The sequence below is a fragment of the Electrona antarctica genome (genome assembly GCF_951216825.1).
Source record: "Electrona antarctica genome assembly, chromosome: 8".
Taxonomy (NCBI): Eukaryota; Metazoa; Chordata; class Actinopteri; order Myctophiformes; family Myctophidae; genus Electrona; species Electrona antarctica.
Genome location: NC_136789.1, coordinates 21,761,748 through 21,784,582, shown reverse-complemented (window position 1 = coordinate 21,784,582; position 22,835 = coordinate 21,761,748). Strand labels below are relative to the sequence as shown.

The 22,835-nt window shown below is 43.6% G+C and overlaps 1 protein-coding gene across 6 annotated transcripts in view; it reads right to left on the bottom strand.

Moving 5' to 3' along the window:
• Nucleotides 1-218: 218 nt before the first annotated feature.
• The window catches only part of aff4 (AF4/FMR2 family, member 4), a 43,777-nt gene continuing 21,160 nt past the window's right edge, over nt 219-22,835 (bottom strand). For 2 of the 6 annotated variants that reach the window (XM_079508181.1, XM_079508178.1), the window contains 19 exons: nt 21,397-22,179; nt 20,667-20,705; nt 20,414-20,500; nt 20,107-20,140; nt 19,913-19,979; nt 18,522-18,617; nt 17,484-17,637; nt 16,319-17,063; nt 16,014-16,168; nt 15,335-15,420; nt 14,690-14,921; nt 10,808-10,905; nt 10,168-10,240; nt 9,032-9,168; nt 7,346-7,417; nt 6,917-7,010; nt 6,719-6,762; nt 5,923-6,140; nt 219-5,272 (listed from right to left, as the gene is read on the bottom strand). In XM_079508181.1, the coding sequence (XP_079364307.1) occupies nt 5,145-5,272; nt 5,923-6,140; nt 6,719-6,762; nt 6,917-7,010; nt 7,346-7,417; nt 9,032-9,168; nt 10,168-10,240; nt 10,808-10,905; nt 14,690-14,921; nt 15,335-15,420; nt 16,014-16,168; nt 16,319-17,063; nt 17,484-17,637; nt 18,522-18,617; nt 19,913-19,979; nt 20,107-20,140; nt 20,414-20,500; nt 20,667-20,705; nt 21,397-22,179 (3,342 nt within the window). In that variant the 3' untranslated portion in view covers nt 219-5,144. Of the gene's footprint in view, nt 5,273-5,922; nt 6,141-6,718; nt 6,763-6,916; nt 7,011-7,345; nt 7,418-9,031; nt 9,169-9,193; nt 10,241-10,807; nt 10,906-14,689; nt 14,922-15,334; nt 15,421-16,013; nt 16,169-16,318; nt 17,064-17,483; nt 17,638-18,521; nt 18,618-19,912; nt 19,980-20,106; nt 20,141-20,413; nt 20,501-20,666; nt 20,706-21,396; nt 22,180-22,835 lie in introns of those variants that run through there. The other 4 variants (XM_079508179.1, XM_079508180.1, XM_079508182.1 and 1 more) reach the window with 4 other exon arrangements.

Here is a 22,835-nt window from a genome sequence, read left to right as displayed (position 1 = left end):
GAGAAATGTGATTAGCCGCTTATTTTCAAGCTTATTAACTTCTCTGTGAAATTACAGTAGATGAACTGCACTGTAAATATTTCAGTGTTTTTTTTTAATTTACCGGCAGTGAAAAGTTTCCTACTGCTAAATTTGTACACATGACCACCACCTCTGACCTTTTGCAATATGGAAATGGAAGCAGGAACATTAAATACATTTAAGACACCAGAGCTTGATTAAACATAACCATATATATTTTATTCTCAATACGGCAAAATACAAAGAATATTCAGGACAGACTCCCATTAGTAACAATTAATACTCACTTCACAAGAATGTTTTTTAATTACATGATAGCCCAAGTTTGAAGACAAACTCAATGAGTACCTTATTCATATTGCATCCATAATATATAGCATCTCTATTGTCAGTTCTCTTAAAACTAACCCAATTTAGACTATTGTACTTTATGTGTAAGCTCCCGGGTCTTGCTTTTTGAGACAAGGTTTTAGAAAAAGAAGTAGCACAACATACTGTAGAAAGTCCTACAACTGCTCGTCGCGTACGGAAATACCTCTGTTTTCAAAAAAAGACATCTCAGGTCAAAAATTTCAAAAGGGGAAGCGTAGTAAAGTACGACTTTGATGTGAGGAACAGACGAAGAGATAGATTTTCTTTTACATAATGACATGCCTTGGCCGTAGAATCCATCCATTCGTATATCTGTCCGCGCAACATGCACCCATCCTCACCACCCAACCGTCCACATTACCCATCCATTCACACACCACCCATTCATCCATGCATCCATCCATCCACACCACCCATTCAATGTGATCCACAATATACGTACATTTCATGACTTTACAACTCTCCATATTTAATACAGAGAAGAGAAAATATTAGCACTTGGATCTAAAGACACGGCTGATTATGTGGCGACTCGGACTGTGATATTGACAAGAGGCGGGGGAGGGGGGGGCCCATACGATCGAGTACAGTTAACAAAATGATTGATAAAACAACTTGATATACAGCGTTATGAGACTAGGGTGGCATCTAATAACTTTTAAGAGGAAGCAAACACGAAGGCTCACAGAGAAAAAGGAAGAAAATGTGCATATAATGTCACAAATATATGTACAATGTTTTTAAATTTCAATAAAAATGTCAACCTGCTGTAGAAATTCACCCTTAAAGAAATGTCCTATTTACAATTTGTACATTTGCTTTTAAATAGAAACATGCAAGTGTTAACATCTTTCTACTATGTGAAAAGAAGAAACTTTACCCTGGATTCTTCCAAGTTTTAATTAATATTAATTACTTATTACACTGAAATCTCATCGTGAGCAACCTCCATTAACGTCTTCCTATTTCATGAATTCAATGAAAATAAATGTTTTTTAAAAAAAAAACGAAAAAGAGGGAGTGAAACAAAAAAAGACAATCAGCAAAGGGGCATAAAAAATAAATAAATGAGAAGTGTTAAAATTTCTTGCTAACGCTAAATTTGTACATTTGACTAATAGTGTAAGGAACAACAGCCTTGGACCTGTATTTACAATGTGTACCAGTGTATGAAGACATTGAGTGGGTGGGCTGACGAAACTACACGCCCAGGAGGAGGAATTCCTAAGAGAAAAGTGCCCTCCAGCGAAGTACAAAATGGCTCAAGCCATCCTTGTTTGGTTATAAAAAACCTATATATATATATATATATATATATACACACATACCCATACTAAACCAGTACACAAAGTTGCAAAAGCTAAAGGCATTGGACATTTGAGTCAGTCAAACAAGTGTCTTTCTGAGACAGAAAAAAAAAAGAGACTACTACAAAAATAAAATAATAATAAAACAAGACAAAACAAAAACCAGCAGGGGAGAAAAAATAAAATCCCAGGCGTAAAAATTAAATACAGACTTTCCCAGGAACCAATCCTGATTGTGTGTGTGTGTGTGTGTGTGTGTGTAAAAATCCTGCATAGATTTCAATACCACTTCTATCTTTCTCTCTTTCAAGTAGAAGAGGAAATAACAGTATCTCCCCTACAAGAGAGACCAGGGAGCCAATGTGTAAAATATACTCAGACGTGGTCAAAATAGCAGTTCCATATAAATACCATTAAGATGGTATCAGGTTAAGCATCAGGTAAGTTTGTCAATCAAAGAAAAGTACAATAGATTAATGATCCATACTTTACATTGACAGTCTGTACTTACTGGAACTTTTAGTGTATTGTCTTCCGAGGGAAATCCCATCCACCTAATGCCTATGAAGCCTCAACAAAACTTGAGATATACAGTACCTGTGGATGGTATTTGGACCAGGTCTGGTATTAATGTTTCCAGCATGTGTTCTTTGTAGAAACTGGGCTAAAAAAAAAGACGGCCATGAGCCTGAACTTCCATTCAGTGTCAAGTTCTTGGTTCCAAAGCAATGGCATCCACATGCCATGCAGTTTTGCCTTTATGACAAACTGAATTAAATTGATCCAATCTTTAATTAACCTGCCTGCTGTACCATAAATACAGACAATTAGGTGGCATGTGTGTTATATATATTTAATGAGTAAGACTATTACACTAGGTGGAGCATCAAATAGCTAAATTAATTACATTTAAATAACAACCATATACAAATACTTTGCATTTCATAAGCCCTGTTCAACCCGCTTTAAGCCTATGCTCTTGAAAAGTTCCAGAAAAAAAGAAAAGAAAAGGAAAAAAAAGAAACTGGTACATACATAAATAAAAATCTATTTTGGCCACCTTACTTCATGACTGGAATATATAACCATAGATCTTAAATTCTTTGTTCTAGAAATGCAATACTGCTAATTGGTGCCACTGATGGTATTCTACAAAACATTTAGCTGCATCTTTACATTATGCTAAATTTGATTTCATAAAAGCCCAAACAAATTTTGTCCTGCTCTACTTTTGCACTGGACCAGTTTGTAAGAACTGCATTGTAAATAACTGCTTTATAGAAATGGATACAATTTCTCAATACTTGGACACACCCTGATGTTCCATAGAAAAATACACTATACGCCAGTGGTTTCCAAACGTTTTGTGTGCAAGGCACACCAATGGGCAAGTCAAATTCTCAAGGCACACCTGTATTCACAGCAAAGAAAGTAGCCAATCCACAGTCTCACAATGCATCACAAATGCGACACATTGTGAGCTTGTAGATCTGCCATTTACACAATGTGTGACAATTTGCGGGGGGGGGGGAATAAATACATTAAAATAAAAGAATGTGTGCTGTGAGCTTGTAGATCTGCCGTGGCCTCTATGTTTTGAAATTTGTGAAACATTTGTGAAAAATTAGATTTTCCCCTGACATGCCAAAAAATAGGGACACCAGGTTGAAAGCGATTAAAATATATATATATCTATATATATATTAGAGATGTCCCGATACACTTTTTTCGTTCCCGATCCGATCCCAATACCATCTTTAGCCGATACCGATACAAGTGTTGTGATCTCGTGTTGTGTTTATAGCCATCTACCTATATATCTCGTGTTGTGTTTATAGCAGACTCCTCACTCAAATGTGCACTTGCAGTTTGGGCAATTTGAAAGCAAACTCGACACGTTTTAGGGTATAGAATTTGTCTCCGTATTGGGAAATAAGTGTGCCCAAAATACTGATATAGTAAATCGAAATATAATTCATAGCAGTTTGTAAAATTGTATAAATTGCAATAATAATAAGTGGTTGACACAAACTTCCAAGGCACACCTGGACTTGTCAACACCAGTGTGCCTCGGCACACCGTTTGGAAACCACCGCTACTTTACACAACCCCTTGTGATGCACAACAAGAACAGCTCAGTGGAACAATAACACCATGTTCTCAAGGAACAACGCAGCTACAGTACACTGTCATCTCTTAGGTACAAACTAAAATATTCTGCAACTGCAGAGAAATAAGGAATCTCTTAAGATCATTGGTGGGGGAGATGTGGTATGTATGTGTGTGTGTGGGGGGGATATCCTTTGTCCAAACAAACTCAAAGCCCACACTGCTCAAAAGCTAACTTTTTGATCAATTCAATAACTCGTAGAACAGAACCACCATTTAGAAATTCATGGTTGGTACCCTGTACAAGTACAAGAAGTCCCTCTACAAGTAAAACCACAGAGGTCCATTCCAAGACAAATCTTGGGCTCCAACAGACTCGTTTACAGGGAACATGTGCATTTTTGAACCAGATGGTGTACATCAGCTTTGCCATAGTGGAGGCAAAGACTGAGGAAACTGCATATTTGTTGTACCTGTACAGCGATTGCTACCATGTACAAAAAGACTTGTAGGAACACAAACCATTGCCAGCTTCCCGTAGCTATTCTAAACAGTGTTTAAATGCCAAAGTGTATGCTGTAGTAATAAAAGCCATTTAAAAAAAGGAATAAAGAAAAATGCAAAATGCATTTCAAAGTAATGGTACTGATTCTCTTTCCTGTAGATCACATACAAGGCACAAAAAAGATAGAGAAAAACCTTCGTTTTAAAGCACCTTTGGTGTTTACGGGAGGTACTTTGGTAAAAAAAAAAAAAGAGAAAAAAAAAAGAAAAAAGCGGTAAAGTGAAAAGAAAGAAGTCTGAAGCCAAATTAAGCCAAAATGTGCTTGTAGCCTTTAAACCAAAAACACATTTAGTGTATTTCATAAATAACTCCCAGCTAGCTTTAATGCCAGGTGGAAACAAATGTCGCCTTCAGTTTCTAGCCAAAGATAAGCGCCAGGACACCGGTACATGTAGCATGGGAATGAGCTTCTTTTGTTTCTGTGTCACAGTTAAGATGCTTCACCCTGTGTGTGATGATGACGCCACTCAGAAGGGGTGTAGATGCTCCAAATTGCTCAGTGTTTTGGCAAGCTGGTGTAGGAAATGGACACAGTGTTGCAGATATGCTCGGAGAGGTTCATCACAAGCATGTATGGAGGACCAGAAGTTGATTTTGTATGTATGCGTGTATAGGTTTGTGTCTGTGCATTGTCTGCATGAGGGTGCATGCGCCTATGCTCACAAGCATGGGTTTTGGGCATGTGCCGTTATACGCAAATGACCACCGTTTGTGTGTGTTTGTATGTGTACGACACGTGTGGAAGCAAGCCTCTATAAAGAGAGTCCTCGCTAGGGAATATGCTTTGCGTCCAAACGCAGCCAGTGAAGGCCCTGCCGTGTGTATCGCACCAGTTCCGTCATGCTGCTGGTGTTGAAGATCAGAGGACCCATCATCTTGTCCAACTCCAAAAAGAACTCTGGAGGAGAGAAAAAAAGGCCAAACACACACATGTCAAAAGGTCATCCATTTAGACATTGTTCACTATGTGGCAAGGGGGCGGGGCAAACGCAATTCATCACTTACAGGTCAAACCACCACAACCGCCTGCTCATTAGTCTTACATGCTACACGCTTACACACATTACTTGTGAACATAAAGCCACAAGTAGCAATTCTAAAGTTCTAACTTATGTGTACAAAATGATATACAGACCGTTGTGGAAGACATTGGTGATACAAGTAAATGTTTTAGAGTAGAAATAGCAGAATATGGTCATTCAGTTTGTCATAAGACAAACTTAAGACATACACGAATCCTTTTGAAATGGTTCAACTTGGAACTTTAGGATTTAATGGCTAACTCGAGTCACGCTGCAACGTTGCGTGAAAACTCGTAATAGCGACACAGAGGAAAAGGAACAAAAAACGAAATACTGTAGATGCAAAAGGGAAAGGTGGCTGAATCGCCGATAGAACAGGACAGAAACTCAAGGAAGAAAATAATGCTAAGATCAACCTTAGCTCCACTACACCATAGACAGGTGCTGCCCGAAGACATCTTGAGCTATTCAACAAACTCCCCATCCGGAATGAAGACGGCCGGTGCCAAACGGGATGTTTGCTCACCTTTCTGCTCCTTGGCCAGCTGTTCGGCCTGGTCCCAGACTTCGGTGGCGTACAGGAAGTTGGAGGTGACCTGGACGTAGCTGGCGGCCATCTGGTGAATGCGTTGAGGTATGGTAACCGATGAGCTACCGCTACTGCTGCTGCTGCCTGATGAGTAGCCGCCGGCGGTGCCAGGTGACAGCTTGGGGGACACCGGGGAAGGCATGCTGGCTGCCTTACTGCGTTCACACAATGACACACACATGGTTAATTATGTGACCGTTTGTTTGGGTACATGCTTGGCAGGGCAGGGTTACAGTTACAATTTAGACATTTTATTTGTCTTACAAAAGCGACTTACAAAGTGCGAGTAAATACTGAGAATATTTTGTCAACAACCAGAGTAACTTCAAAGTTGTCTAGGGATTAGAGACAACAGAGCAATATAGATAGGATTTATTTTAAAGCCTCACTATGTAACTTATTTTATGAATGAAATGTAATTGTATTGTAAAGTATGTTAATAAAATACAACTTATACAATTAGGATGGTTGAATCTCCCTGCTCTTCTATGTAGATCTTGTCAAAGGTAATCTCTCAAAACAAATTGGCTCTGGTATGGTGAATTTAATAACGTACATCACAATGTACTACGGCTGTCTTTTTACACTTTTGTAGTTTTTAGCCAAGGGTGTAATTCCCCTTTAATATTCAGAGACAGTTGCATAATAGAATATCCTAAAATAATACACTACAATAACACACAAACATCTTTTGAAATACTCTTGTTGCATGCCAGAAATTTAAGCGACTTACTTTCCCAATCCAGGAGAGGGAGCCTGGGTGTTACTCAGCGAATTCTACACAAACGAAAAGAAGAGTGTGAAAAAGGCAGAGAATCGCATATACTTTCATTATTGCAAAACTAGCTTTGCAGATGTTTTACAGTCAAGTGTTTGGCTGTATTAGTGTACAAACAAAATGAGAATTTCTTCAAACAACAATATGGCATACCTTTAAATGTTCAGTGAGTGTTTTGGAGTATTTCAGCGCACTCTCTTTCCTTAGTTTGAACAACCGAAGATAGAGAAGGGACTGGCATCGCAGGCTGAAGAAGGGAAATGATTCATTGTTATTATAGTTTTTAAGAGAGAGAGAGAGAAGGCAAAAAAATTAGCCTTCATTTTGTGTGGAGAGAGAGAAAAACAAGACAAAACAGATGGTCATGTACTGTACGTGCAGATTTTGACTGCCTTCGGGACATGTGTGTACTTTTACTCAAAGCATGTTCCAGGGGGGGGCGGGGGGGGGGGGGGGGGGGTTCCTAACATGGTCTGTAACTGATTTTTTTTTTTACTTAAATAAGTTTGAGAACCACAGTTTTAAAAGATTATGGGTAAGGTGACAGCACGATTCGCTGGGCATGTCAATTAGCAAACTTACCACAGTACTGCTAGCCGCTTGTCTGCTGAAGTAGCATCTGGGGCCATGTAGCTTTTTAATTTCATAGTGTATCTGAAAGTCAAGACAAAAATCTATGTTATTGTTTACATCATGACAGTTTTCAGAAAAACCACAAGGACCACAAGAATTATCTGTATTTGGCCGCCGACCCCCATCTGAAAATATGTTGTTCCAGGGACCCTCCCAGAAGCAAAGATTTGAGTTAAAAACGTTCGCTCTGAAAGAATATATTCAAAGATTTGTGCCACATTTTCACGATTTTTCAAAAATAGCAGATCTACAAGCTTGACCTATGAGCTTGTAGATCTGCTATTTTTCAATAGCTAAAGTATAACACAATGCCTAAAACACCAAAAGGGGTTGCAGGCTAGAATGGGTTAAAGGGACACTTCACCCTTTTTGCAAAAAAATATATGTTAATGACGTTTAGAAGATTTAGAACACTTTCCTGGGGATCTTTATGTGTGTAATATGTGGTTTTAGATATTTTAGCAGTGAGCCCAGTGTCTCTGATGTCATGGACACTGGGCTCACTTACTTCCTAGACTACAATTCCCATAATGCGTTGGTGCACTAAGAGCTGTCTTACTGAGACAACATGTCGTTCAGAAAGTAAGTGGGCCCAGTGTCCATGACATCAGAGACGCTGGGCTCAGTGCTAAAATCTAAAATACCACATATTACACACATAAAGATCCCCAGGAAAGTGTTCTAAATCTTCTAAACGTCATTAACATATATATTTTTGTCTCACTTTAAGGGTGGGTACTCGGGGACCAACGGTGCACGAGGCACCGGCGGAGGTCCCCCGGAGGCGGCCAGTGAGCCAAATATTCATCACAAAGGGAAAAAAAGGTAGGGGGGTGCCTGTGTACAGACCCCAGGGGGACCGCAAAGTATATAGGACAAGTACAAGCTCGATACTATTATCGAAAATGTTTGCCTAAAATGTTTGCCCGAAATAGGGACGCCCGGTTGACAGTAGAGCAGTGGTTCTTAAAGTGGAGTCTGGAGACCCCCAGGGGTCCCCAGGGGACCCCCAGGGGTCTCCAGACTCCACCCTGAGGGTGTTCTAGGGGTATCGGCATTTGCAAATAGCTGATCTACAAGCTCACAACGCGGCACGATGCGACTTATCCTATGTTCAAACTAGAAATCTTGAAAAAAACATTTTAACTACACAGATCTTGTATGAGGGTCCCGAATATTTTCGAATGGGGGTCTGCAGCCAAATATATATATTAATATGGGGGTCTTGAAAAACTAAACAATTACAGTCATATTATACCAGCTTGTGCCAAGCAAAAAGCCTTGAAAAGTATGGTCATGATTCTCATCTTACTGAAAATAGTTATATGTAAAAGTGCGTGCGTGCGTGCACACGCGCACACACACACACACACACACACACACACACACACACACACACACACACACACACACACACACACACACACACACACACACACACACACACACACACACACACACACACACACACACACACACACACACACACACACACACACACACACACACACACACACACACACACACACACACACACACACACACACACACACACACACACACACACACACACACGTGTAAATGGTTGAGAACCATAAAACCATTGCACTAGAGATTTTATTTTTGTATCCTTACTTGATGAGCTCCACAGTTTCTGCATACATGGGGAATGGAGATTTGGCCTCCTGGGCGCTTCTTTCCAGGGCGTTGCCGCACTCGATAAAAGACACCACAGCATCCAGGTAGTAAACTGCCTTCTCAAACCGGTCCAACTGTGTCAAGCAGAGACATGGCATATGAAAACAACCTTATTGGTTAATTATTGGACTCATTCCTAAATCAACAGACCTGTGGGCCTCAATGAAACATTTCAACAAGGTCTGATGCAAAACTGTGAATTTGACCATTTACTGGAAGGCCATTTCTTTCAAGTGGCCTCTTCAGAAAGGGGAAAGGAACAAACTGGTTGGCGTGAAGTCTTCCTGAAGTAAGTACGAGTAGTACGAGGCAGAGGAAATGCTATCTGATAACCCCCAGGGTAAATTGATACGAGTCAAATTATAGCTCTGCTACCTGCTTATCTTACAGTGACTTGGGGACCAGGTTTTTTTTTTCCATTTCAGGCCACAGTTCATGGAGTGTCCCGTCATTCTAAGACTGTGATAGACAGGGCATTCTTACTCCCAAGAAATCATACTTCGCTGCTTAGTCAAGGTATGCAGAGGAGGCGGTCATTTACTATTCTCTGCGCATTGGTGTGCAACTTGAACGGTGGCGAGTCCGCAGAAGCAGGCGTCGCACCGTTCGGCACAGAAACTCCCTTGGGTGCATATTGTGGCGCTCATGCCTGCTTCTGAAGATGCGCCTGCCTTATTCTCAATGTTTCTTTATGTTTTTATTAATGACGCTTGGTCAAAGGTAACGCCTTGGGATGAGAATGTGTAGTAATAAGTGATAGTAAAATAGTAATATTACCACCAAATGTTTGTGCAACATTACCGGACAACATTACTGGACAGCATTCCTGACAAGCGGGATTGAATTGAGACAAATTGGGAGGAAAGTTTTACAGCATCATTTCGTACATGTCTGTTTAGGTAATGCCAGTGGTCTCCTGGATCAATCAATGAACTCCATGCAAAAATCACATTATTATTTGTCTATCTAGAGGTAGAATTTGAGCGGTTTTCTCACTGCTTTGCATGCAACCTGCCGTCACTTCATGTTCTTGGTTTCTTGAATATTCGTGGTTGCACAGGAGAATAGCTTACCACTCTTACCAGTGCATCTGCATTGTGTTTCAGTTTCTTGGCTTCCTGTAGATAGTGATCAGCAGAATGGACCCTGAAAGACAGATATTAAAAGTTAATATCAAGCAGAATTTTCCTCTGAACCAACCACACTGATGAAGGCTGGATAGCCGAAACGTTTGTCTATTATTCATCATGCAAGAATAAAAACTAAAGCAGTTCTTCGTGTGTGCGACCCATCACCGTTATTTCTATCACCTCTGAACCATCCAAATGTTTCCTTTCAACTTTAAAATATATAAATATTTTTGACAATGTTTAAATGTCATTTGAAAGCAAACACAATTCAGCCATTACATCGACTTCCTCTGAATTTAATTTAAATAATGAAAATACGACAACACAGCAATAACAAGCAATGCTAAGATGTTTCTGTGTCACAGCATGACAGGGACATGGTTTCCCAACAGAGGGTCCCCCCCCCCCCCCCCCCCTAAAGTTAAAATTTACATCCTGTGCACTCTGCTCTGACGCATCCTTGCCTGGCCTCACAGGCCTCCTGGAGTTTTACAGCATCAAAGTCAACCCTAGATCCCCAGCGGCAGCTCTGGCCGTTTAGCCTGCCGAGGGGGTTATCCACAGTGGAACAGGCTTCTCTTACCTTTCCTCAAACAGCAGCTTGGATCTCTGAGATTTGGAGCCGTCCGTGGAGAGTGGCGGCACTGCCAGCTGGTTATCACAGCCCTTTGAGGATTTCTCCTGCAGTGACGGAAAGGGAATAAAGTTTCAGTGAAAAAGAGGCCAGTGTGTTCGAAGCGACGGGTGAAATGGAGATGGGGAGACGGCGAGGAAGGTGAGAGTGAAGGAGACCTGAGAGAGACATGTCAGGCTTGCATCTAGTGGCCGTGGGCAGATTGGACTGTTACCTACAGAGGGATTAGTCAACTGCCAGAGCTGTAGCACTGCCTGAAACAAACATGGCGCTTACATTGTACTAACAAACCACTATTTATCTGTATAAATAGTGCAACTAGTGAGTGTATACGCATGTACTCAAAACTCCAAAACGCCCAATCTTCTCCACTGGTCAACTCTGTATGGGAGTAAATGTGTCAACACCTTTTCTTTGGCTTCTCAACAGACTGTAACCCTAGGAGCCTGAGGTGTTAGCTGAAAACGCCATGGCCCCTCCCACCCATTCTGTTGGCTGGTATTTTTAAGGTCCCTAGTGAAAACAGTGCATAGCTAGCTAGCAGCCATGAAAAATAGAGCTGGGCAATCATGCTCACAGTTCCCAACAGACGTTTCCCTTCAGCTTTTTGCTGTCCACTACCGATAAACAAGGTGAACGACAAGATGCCGCAGTGTGTCGTCAACACAAGCCCTCCATCTCCACTTCATACGCGCTCCAGACCATGACCCTGTCCACCCGTACAGTATACAGACGCTTTGCTAAATAAACATTTTCCTTTATGTTTGTCACTCTCATCAACACACAAATGCCGTTACTATCAAATTACCAATATGGAGAGAAAGAAAAACATTCTAAAGTGAAGATTGCTCATTGTTGCTTTGTGTAATGATGAGCATGCACCTGAAACAACAACAATGGGCGATATATGCCGTTTTGTTATTGGGTTAGCACTGCTAGGTCTAATTACAGGTGTAGGAAATCCAACGTTTGTGGTTTGCGGTTTCATATATTAACTTGTCTGTCCACACACAATCACAATTTGCTTTCTGGCTTGCCATAGTTTGTTTTTCTGTGATTCTACTTTTGTAGGAAGGAATAAAAAGAACTATTGATAAGGAATAAGTTAAAGGTATATTCAGTGATAATCCTCCCTACTATAGAGTGTGCTGACCATATAAGGAGTTCCTCCCCGTCCCCAGTTAACCCCTGCGGTCAAAAAACCATAGGTTTCGTTTTTGGCTAGCGGGCCCAGCCTTCATCCAATCAGGATGAGGGGGGCCTTCCTCCAATCAGGATGAGGGGGGCCTTCCTCCAATCATGATCGAGTGGGGGCGGGCCTTGGTGCACGTGCTGTTCGCCTGTTGCACGTCCCCCCACTGTACAGTGTGTGCATGTGCACATCTTGTTACCGGGGCTGACCGGGGGGGTTTTCCAAATCACCCCGATCACTGAATGCTCCTTTAAGGAATGAGTCACAACACAGGCTGAATGTCCTCTGCCCTGGCATGCTTTTAAAGGAGCATTCAGTGATTTGGAAAACCACCCAGTCCGCCCGGTAACAAAATGTGCACATGCACACGCTCTACAGTTGGGGGAAGTGCAACAGCATGTGCACCAAGGCCCGCCCCCACACATGATTGGAGGAAGTCCCCTCTCATCCTGATTGGATGAAAGCTTTGCCACCCGCCACCAAAACTGAAACTAGGGTTTTTTGACCCCAGGGGCTCACTGGGGACAGGGAGGAACTCCTTATATGGTCAGCACACTCTATAGTAGGGAGGATTATCCAAATAAAAATAAAAAATAAGTGATATTTGAATGAAGCGAAATCACTGAATATACCTTTAAATTGCAGTGACATTTTGTCAAACAAAGGTCATATGAACAGATTTTCCTTTTGCAAGGTTGTAGATTGGCTATTTTCAGCGAAGACATTTGGTGTAGAGGGAAGGAAGGAGGAGAAGTATACTCCCCTGTGGGACCCTGATCAATATAGTACTATAAAGGGTTTGTGTGGTTAAAAAAATGGATGGGGGGAAAATATCTGCTTAGAAAAACATCCCTATGTGGACAGTGCCAAAGCGAACACATGTAGCTACTACCAGTCATCTTGCTCCGTCATATCGGGAAGCATGGGTTTGCCAGGGGGGTGAGCTGTGGAGCATGATTTATACAGAGTTGTGTGTCAGTGTTGCGCAACAAAAGTACAACAGGGCTTTATAAGGGAGGTGCAAAGCCTTTTCAACAGATCTGAGGAGGTGGCTAGAGCTGGGTTTGCTTTCAATAACATGCTTTAGAATGGCTAATAAGTAGAGTTATGTCACTCTCAATGGTAAAAAGTATTGCACAAAGCAGCTTTAGCGTCACCGCAGCGAAGCCGATACCATGCGAAGAGTTGACCTTTCTACTATGCCAGGGGTGCCCAAACCTTTTTCAAAGGGTGCCAACTGCATCTCCTACCTATCATAATGTACTTTCACACCATATTAAAGTCACATACAAATGTACTGCATTTCATCAATATCAAATATCAATGGTCTTTTGTCAGGTGTGCTGTGAACAAAACACAAATAACTGCCATTTTTGGCAGGCTGTCCCCGACTAAGGATTTTTATAGTCGACTTATACACATGACATATTGTCAAGTAACATATACTTGCATGGTTTCTCCTGATATAACCATGCAATAGGTTGCCATGCAATATTTTTTTTTAAAGAAAATTAAAACAGTTTAGCTGCATACCCCGTGTTCCACGCTATTTGTTTTTAATTGTGTTTAATTCGCTGTTTAATAATTAAAAAGAAAGAGCGGATTTGTCGCGGACCTGGTGACGAGGCCGTCACGTTATGACGACGAAACCGGGCTTCTGGGAAAATGAGTTCAATGCAAGTAAACAGTGATTTTGACTGGGCTTTGCGAGCCCTCGCAGCCTCGCGATGGTCAATTTCTTTTCTCTTCTACAACAACCCATGGAACTATTTTCAGGCGGTATTTTCATGGATTAAAGCTGCAAATACTTTGGCGTATGCTCCAAATGTAATAAAACAATCCTGGCAGCCTAGGTGGTTTGGATATATTAATCTAAAGCCCTAAATGTGTTAATATAACAAATTAGGCCAATATCTAAGTTGAATCATGCAACAAAAAAAACATCGACAAATCGACTAAGATTGCTAGTCGACTAAGACCCATTCCGATTGATTAGTCGACTAATCGAGGTCAGCCCTACTTTTTTATCATTACCAAATCAGTAAACAGATGTGCATGGTCTCTGTCTGTGGTTAACATCGATGATGAATAAGTAGAGAGCTACAGTATATCTCTCGTCCATTGCATTCCAATGACAGTCATTTATGACTGAGTGCACATTAAACTGGAGTTCTCAAATCATGACATGTCATATACATCCATGGTGTTTATAAATCATTGTGTTAAAAGTTGTTTTGTTAGTGTGGTTTCATAACTTTCATTTATAGTTTTTTTCACGGTTGGGTAAATAAAGAGCCCTTGTGAACATCAGTTGGAGTGTTGTCTATTCTGCATCAGATGAAGATTGTTTAGGAGGAGTTTATTTATCATTTATTTGTGGTGGTACTTACATTTGTAGGTTGCGGTTTGCGGGTTGCGGGTTGCGGTTGCGGTTTCCATGCGGACAGAGAACAGGGCTGCACACGGCAATCGAGTCTAGATCGGCACAGACTCACTCTTGAGGGCTTTATAAGCCACTTCCACTCAAGGCTGCTTGGTTTCGGACGACACTTAATATGGCGCGGCCTCGCGTGAACGCGCATATCGAGGGCAAGTGTGTCGAGCGAGTGGCGAGGAGCTGGTTTCAGTAAGGGGGCTACCCTCACCTTTCCTTCTCGGGTCTTCTTGTCTTCTCCCTTCCTGTGTTTGGAGGTGGAGTTGCCCTTAGTGCTGTGACCTCCCTCCTTCCCACTGCCCGCTCCACTGGACAACGAGGTGGAAGACTGGCTCACTGTCCTCTTGCGACTCTGGTGCTCTGCCTTGGGCGTCCGCTGGAGGGACATGGAGGGAGAGGGGACCGGCTCCTCCTTCTTCTCCAAAGACCGCTTTGACCTGGCGAGAGAGGATTCCTTACAACATATTCCTTTTTCCGCCCCTCACACAATTAGAGGGACACTATCTGTTCAATTATGTCTATACATCTGAAATGTTACTTTTTAGCTAACCGGCCAAATATCTGGTATATGATCAATTCTACCCGACCTACCAATGTATATACACCAATGCTGAATATTTCATTTAAAAAACGTTGCCAGTGCCATGCACCACCATGGCTGATATTTGAACCACCAACGTTGAACCACTATAAGATTTATAGTCACCTGCCAAAGTGTTGGTTCGCTTCTGAAACGAATATGCCAAATGAAAAAAAAATCTGCATTTGTTTGGCCCTGTGAAGTTGGAAGTGCCAATTTCAGACCATGGCAGTTTTCTAGGCATCCCCTCCCGAAACGTAAGTGGCTTACTCTTTGCTGCTGTTCTTGTGATGCGACAGAGGCTTGTCTTCTTGCTTGGACCTCTTACTGTCAGGTTTGGCACCGTCCTCATCATTCTTAACGTTCAAAAACAGAGAAGAGAAAGCCTGAATGTTAATGGCCATTGTGTGTATGTTCTTATATTACATATTTCTAAAGGAGTCCCGGAGCATTCCACCCAACTCGATGGAACTGTGGTCAACGTTTGAACTTCTAACACCTGCCTTAGGAACAAAGGAAAAGGCACTCTTAAAATATTCTGTGGGTCTTGAAAGATTAGTAAAAACGCTAATGTTAAAATGTTAAGGTGTACCAAAATTCACCTGAAGCTAAAGCGGTTAAAAGGTAATTTGAAGTGCGACAGAATGAAATGACACAGAATGATCATTCACCAAGTGCCGTATGCTCATGCAAACCAACCAGCCTTAACAAACCACTTCAAGCACCACTTCACGAATCCCTAATTCAATCCCAAAGTCAAATTATCCCTTAAAGCAAGACACTGTTGCACTGTGCAGAGTTGGGAACTGGATTAGCCCATGTAACAAGCAGGATTCTATTTGTGTTTTACTCTCCCTGAAGAGAATAAACACAACAGCAGTTGACAGGATTTGGGATTCCTGTAACAACAAAGGAGGAAGTAGACACGTGTTGCCGTTAGGTCTCATACCTTATCCCGTTTCCTTTTGCCCTTGCTGGAGCTCTTCTCAGAGCTTTGCTTGTTGAACTCCTTTCCGTCTCTGTCGAGCGAGTCCTCCCTCTCCACTTTGATCTCCGCTGTCTCTTTGTAGGGCCTCCCAGGGATCCTAGACAGCAGACTTAGGTCTGAAGTGAAGTATATTGTTTAATGCATATGTTATGTACAAAATATATGTGTGTATGTGTGTGTATAACGGAGAGTGGACAGGAAGACAGTATGGATAATGAGCACAGCATTTCATCACTTGAAACGGCTTGACAGAAAAACAAACGGACCTATCTTAACCAGGAGAACCTGGAGTGGCTGCCTAGCGGGGTACCGCTCCTCAGGGTCGCTGAGCGGCGACAACAGCTCCTTCTCTTCCATGGGAGAGAACACGCATACGGGTGTCCGGATGCTCTCCGGGTACTTTGGCGTCTGCGATGAGGATGGAATGCTGTCATTCTCCTCCGAATCGGACGAGGAGGAGTCCGTGTCGACGAACTCACGAGACTTCTGGGAAGTCTTGGTGGGCGCATTGGTTTTTCGTTTGCCCGCCGTGGCCACGGCAGCTGCAGTGGGTCTTGGGGAGGACTTGGGCTTAATGTTGGGTTTACGGGAGCCCTTGGTGGCGGCCTTGGGTCGGGGAGGGGCCGGCTCTGGGGCCGGCTCGCTCTCCACCCTCAGCCCACCCTTGGGCTCCTCCACCACCGGGGGCTTCTCTGACTTTTTGGGCTGTTTCTTACCCACAGTCCTTCGCTGGCTCGTGCCGCCATCGCTTTGGGCGGGGGACCTTTGCCGCCCACGACCGCTCGCGTCTCCCTTCTGTGCTGCCCGGAGGTCCCTGCTTGGGGTCGGTGCCCCTGAGTCCTTGGAACCACCTCCCTGGCCACCGTAGCTCCGCCCCGAGCCATTGTCCCGACTGTCCTTCTTGTGCTTGGTGGGAACGCTGCTGCTGTTGTCCACCGGGGAAGCCGGGGAGAACTGCTTGTCTTGCTTCTTGAACCAGTTGTCCAGCTGCCACTTGTTGGGCTGTTCAGGCTGAAAGGGCGGGACAGATGTGAGAACAAAAACTTGCATTGGAAATTTGTACCAACCGACCAGAAACCTTCTATATCTTCCTATTTCAACTTAGTTTTTTCAGGAATGAATGCCCTACTTACTACTTAGTCATACTACAGTGTCACACAAATGTAGCAAAGATAGCTTATCTATAAGCTCAAACGCGTTGCAATATAACAGGTTGTGAGCTTCTGTGGGTTTTATAAATAACTACATTTGGAACACATTCTTTTTTTCCACAAATTATTTTTTCCAGCCATTTCCTGACAAAGGTTTTGTACCACTTTGTACCACTAAAGGTGAACTGCACATTGGATGGAACTTCTACTGGTTAACGTTGTGTGACATTATGGCATGATGTAAAACAAAAGGTTCATGGAGGAAGTTGGCAATCATTACTTCAGGAGAGGCAGGTCGTGGGGGTTCATTGGCCTCGCTGTCCGTCGAGCTGCTTTCGCTCTCACTGTCGGACCCCGAGCTGCTCTCGGAGCCGCTGTGGCTGCTGGAGTCGTCCCGTGAATGGTCCGCTACCTCACTGTTATTACTGTTATTACTGGGGAGACAAACCACTTATTATATTAGACAGGGCTAGCCGCTAGACTGAATATGCTTGCACGCCTTGCATGACGCCAGTGTTATTTCACCCGTGTTTTTTTGTATTGTGCATGCAGCCATTTGCAACAACCGTAAACATGCACACATCCCCCATAAAACTAGAGGATTCTTACATGGTGCATTACTCACTGGTTGCATCATTTGTTATTGTGTTATTGTGACTATAGAACCACAGTCAACACTGGACACTTGTTCAAAAAAATCTTTGAAGTGAATACATTTTATACAGCTTCATAAATCATGGGAGTAAAAAAGGCAATTAGGGTGTCACACACTTTGCTATTTTCCTATACACAACCTTTCTATGGAGGCTTCAAACGAGTGCCTGGTCAAGTGGCTGACATTGTGTGTTTGATACGCAGCACGGGTTGACAAATAAACCTGTTTTTCTACACCATGTGGTCCAGCCAGTGATTAAAGAGTAATGAAACACACTTTCAGCCTGTCCCTTTCAGCCTGTCCCTGCCTACTACACACATTCAATGATCAACCAAAGTGGGTTGGAGGAAGTGAGGGCTGTCTGTGATTGGCTAGTCTGACTCAACAATAGCCCTCCCACTTGTGTAGCTAGCTATGCATTGGGACAGGAGACATCACAACCTCCAAGAGTACAATCTGATGTCATTATGCAAGGCAAGAGGGTGGCTCAGGGTGAAAATCGTGACACCTATGCCTGTATTTTTGGTTTTATGATATCTTCTCGGAAAAGATTAAATCTTGACTAGGAAGGACACATACTACCACACATAAAGGCATAATAATGCGTGCACAACTCCAAATGCTTGGTGTTTCATTACGCTTTAATATAAGCACCACTTATACCTTGCTGAGGTGTTCCTGGATGCGTTCTTGGCTGAGTCCTGTTCTCCTCCATCACTGTCCTCATCACTGCTAAGCTTCAAGTCATCCTCCAGCATACTGAAACACAGTAAAAGCTAGTCACACCCTCACAGCTATGCAAGTAGAGTGCTACAGGAACTACGTCTTTGTAGGCCAGTGGTTCTCAAACTTTTTAATTTCAAGGACCCCCCCCCCCCCCCTTACCCATCATAACCAAATGGACCAGTAAAACCAGTTCCAATGTAATCTGGGAACTCTCAGGCAGACTTGATACTTGATAGGCGGGATCAAGGCATACACAGTGCTGCCTTGATCCCGCCTCTAGCTGCCGCTGATTGGCTAGGCCTTTTTGTGGCCGGGCATCAAGTCTGCCTGAGAGTTCCCAGATGGGAGCAGGAGGGGGGAACCCAGTGTACTCTCTGCTGCCCCATCTGGCGGAGTCAGGTTACCAGTAAGGGTCCATTTGGTTCAATTTGTACACTCTCAGAGTTACAGACAAATATTTGGCTTGGAGCCCCCTCAAAAATCCTTGGGGGTGCCTGCTGGACCCCACTTTTGAGAACCACTGTAGGCCTATCTGGAAGTTATCTCTGCCCTAGTGGGTTCCCGGTGCCCATTTACAATCAGAGTTTTTGCGTTGGGTTTTTGGATCAATTAAGAAATCCCAAGTATTATGATGCTATCGTGTCGTGCACCGGAAATGGCCGATCTGCAAACTCCCAGCGCTTTGCAGGAGTGATGTATTGTGACTCGAGCTTGTACATCTGCCATCTTCGGCACACGACACCATCATACGCCCAAAGTATGAGTCGGGCTTAAGCACTTTAGCAAGCGTAGGCTTATGATAGTAACACGTTTTGTTCCAATGTAATTTCCACAAATCTGCAGGCTTTTTTATTCTATTTTGGAAGCACACTGGCAATTTTCTTTAACTATAATTACGGAAATGTCTGTCTAGCTGCCAGTGACCTTTTATGTCCATATATGGGAGATGTTAACGGGTGTAGTTCATGTTATAGAACAAAACGTAAAACTCTCTTAGGCTTATGTTAACCACAGACCTTATGTTGTGCATCATTTGAATACACCAAGGTGACATTTGGCGAGGGAACCCACGAGTTTAGGACATCAAACTGTTGCACTCTACTTACAACCTGCTTTGTGCCCATTTCACCTTGTGAAATCTGTTGTGCTATTTAGCTCCTGACCTGAAAATCTCTGGACCTTTTCTAACTATTTAATGTCTAACCAACATTGCCCTTTCCTCTTGTATGAAAAACGCAAGAACTAATTACACTAAATGAATGGTGGCGGCGGGAACTGGCTTTAAACGCCAGCCAGTCTGTAAAGGGGCGGCGCAGGGGGGCACTCACTTGGGCTGATCGTCACAGGTCGTCTTGGATTGGTGACTGCTGGAGGACTTGGTAGAACTTCCCCTCTCTGTAAACACACATACGCGAGCAATGAGACCACTGCCATGTAATCCTCACCAGGTTTATCTGGATGTGTAGAGTTGTATGCAATGCATGTTGTGTGTTGCAAAGTGCAGTATGTGCCATATACTCACTATGTCCACCTGGAAAACCTGAGTGCTGGGAGTCCTAAAAAGAATATTAAAAAGTTGGCTATTACTAAACAATGAAAAGATGACTTATACAATATGAGATATGAGAGGTCTGTTTGTTGCGCATGGTGCCGCACACACACCGAAAACAACCCACCTACAAGCTCACAACACGTTGCCGTTGTGAGCTTGTACATCGGCCACTTTCGGTACGAGACACCAGCACGCAACTAAATATACATCCGAATGAAGTCAATGCTGGTGATGTGTTATTACTATAGAATGCATGTAAACAGTGGCTGGTGCCGACCTTAGTGGGGAATGGAAACTTGGAGGGCTCTGTCTTGCAGGGGGTGTGGATTGCTGTCAATGGAGGGGGCCATGACTGAGTCATTTCCTGAGAGACCGGGGAAATAATTCAACAGTTGTAACTCTTACAAAATGTTTAAGAAATACCGTCACTGACTGGACAGAGAGTGAATTGCTCATGGAATAATCATCTTTCCAATATGCTGAATGCGGGAGTCTTTAGGAAAACCCCAAAATGGCAGCAATGTACCAACCTTTAGAATCTCATCGACACAGTTGGCGTCGCCGGGGCCCTAGAGACACACAAACATTACACTTAGCACATGTGTTCGAACGCAACGTTGTCTCCAGTGTGAGAGATGACTTCTGTGAGTCATTTCTATATGAGCTTTATGATGTTGGGGTCACAGCCCTTGGAACCTTATTGCTGATCCGGAGCACCAGTGATATCACAGCAATTACATCATTTCAATACATGCTCTACACATTAAAACCTGTGCTGTTGCTATAAACAAAAGAGGGGGGGTGGATAAGAGGATTCCTCCAGTACCCTTAAAGTCCCAAAGCATGACTCATTTACCCTTAAAAGGCCCATTGTGACCCAAACAATTTGGTAACGGCAACAAAAATAAAACAGTCATAGAGACTTGTTTTTATTCTCTAGGAAGTGAATGACTCAGCATTCCATTCCAGGACTAACAGATTATAATTTTCAAACTGTATTTTTTGGTTGAAAAATAGGTTGTTTATGTTGCTAATGTTAGCAAACATTGGCGTAAAAGAAAGCTGAATTCAAATGATATATTTAATCTATAACCCTAACTCTTTAAGAGTGTATGTAGAACACCAAGTCATCTTCAACACTCAACAGCACTATTTTTTGTTTGCCTTTGTTGCAATGAACTCTGCAATGCTTAGATGTGTAAACAGAGAGCGCTGGCTTTGTTAGTGAGGCCATCTGTATGCAACATTGTCGTGTCTCACCTCTACTGGTGCAGAGGGGATCTTGAGCTTGGAGAGTGAGGCCTTGCCATTCGCCTTCATCTCTCCCATGGTGCCGCTGTGAGATTGGCCACTGTAGCTTTCCGCCTGCGAGCTCTTGGGCTCCGCTGTCTCCTGACCATCCATAGGCCGCACATAGGCGGTCGGCTTCTGCAGCATGGAGCTGGGCTTGGACATGAGCGAAGGCGGAAAGGCCTGGCTAGAGTGTTGCCCGGTGGGGAAGGATGTGTGGACGCGTGAGGGTGAATCCCAGTTGGCCTCTCGATCCCTGGGAGACTTGGATCGGTAGCGCTGCTCCTTCCCGTGGTGCGTCTCAGTGGCCAGAGAACCGCGGGAGGCCGATGAGCTCAGGGAGCCTTTGGCCGGGCTGGAGGTGTGGGACTTGGAGTGCTCAGAACTTCCACTATGTTTACTCGACTTCTTCTCCCGCACCTCACCTCCGTGTCTTTGGCTGCCGCCGCCGCCGGCGCCGCCGGCTCGCTGGCCGCCGAGGCCCGACCGCTTCTGGGACTGGGAGGAGGATGAGGAAGAGGTGGAGGTGCCAGCTGCAGGCCCTACGGGTGTCCACTTGCTGCTCTGGCCGCCCCCGCTGCCACGCTGGTCCCCGGTGAACAATGACTGGCCCGACTTGTCCTCGGCGGACGATGAGCTGCTGGAAGGTTTACCGGTTAGTTTGGGAATAGTCTCCCCTCCGATTGGTTCTTTCATGTCGTCGTAGTTGCCCAGCATGCTCTGGATACGGCTCGATAGTTTGTCTTCCTTGGACTAGAGAGAGAGGGGGGGGGAAAAGAGAGACAAAGATGAAACATGAGAGTCACATTGGGAGCATGAGTCAACCTCATAGGTTAATTGCATTCCATCAAAAGCACACATTGAGATGGAGACAAGGCCGACACCGTCAACAGCGACAGTCATGGAAAATAAGCAAAAACGAGCCGCCATGTTCTCCATGTGAGATTGAACAAAACATTGAAGGTGAAACAACATCTCCCCATTTCTCCTGTCACGTGAGTTGCAGTTAAAACATAATAAACATGAAACTTATAGTATCAACTCGGCACAGAGACGATTGGCTCATTCAAACTCTGCCAGCCTTCGCCTCCCCATCTGCTAAAGAAGATAAAGGTCTTTCCATCCAAGAGGTTAATCAATCACTTTGAGGCCAGGAGCACCGGGCGACCTGTTGGCTACTAGTCCGTGACAAGAGGTAAACCACCGGCTGAGGAAAGCGATCTAGTTTCACAAAGCCCCCCACCACCCCCAGACCCCTACCCTGTTTGACAGATAGAGACACTGAGGGGAGTGTGGAGGAAACACAAGCCGTTATCTGTAGCAGGAAATGTAACTTGGTTGAGCAGTAACACGCCCTGCTGCGATTCCCCCCTGCCAGCGTTGCCTGGTCTGGCGCACATGTGTGGCAG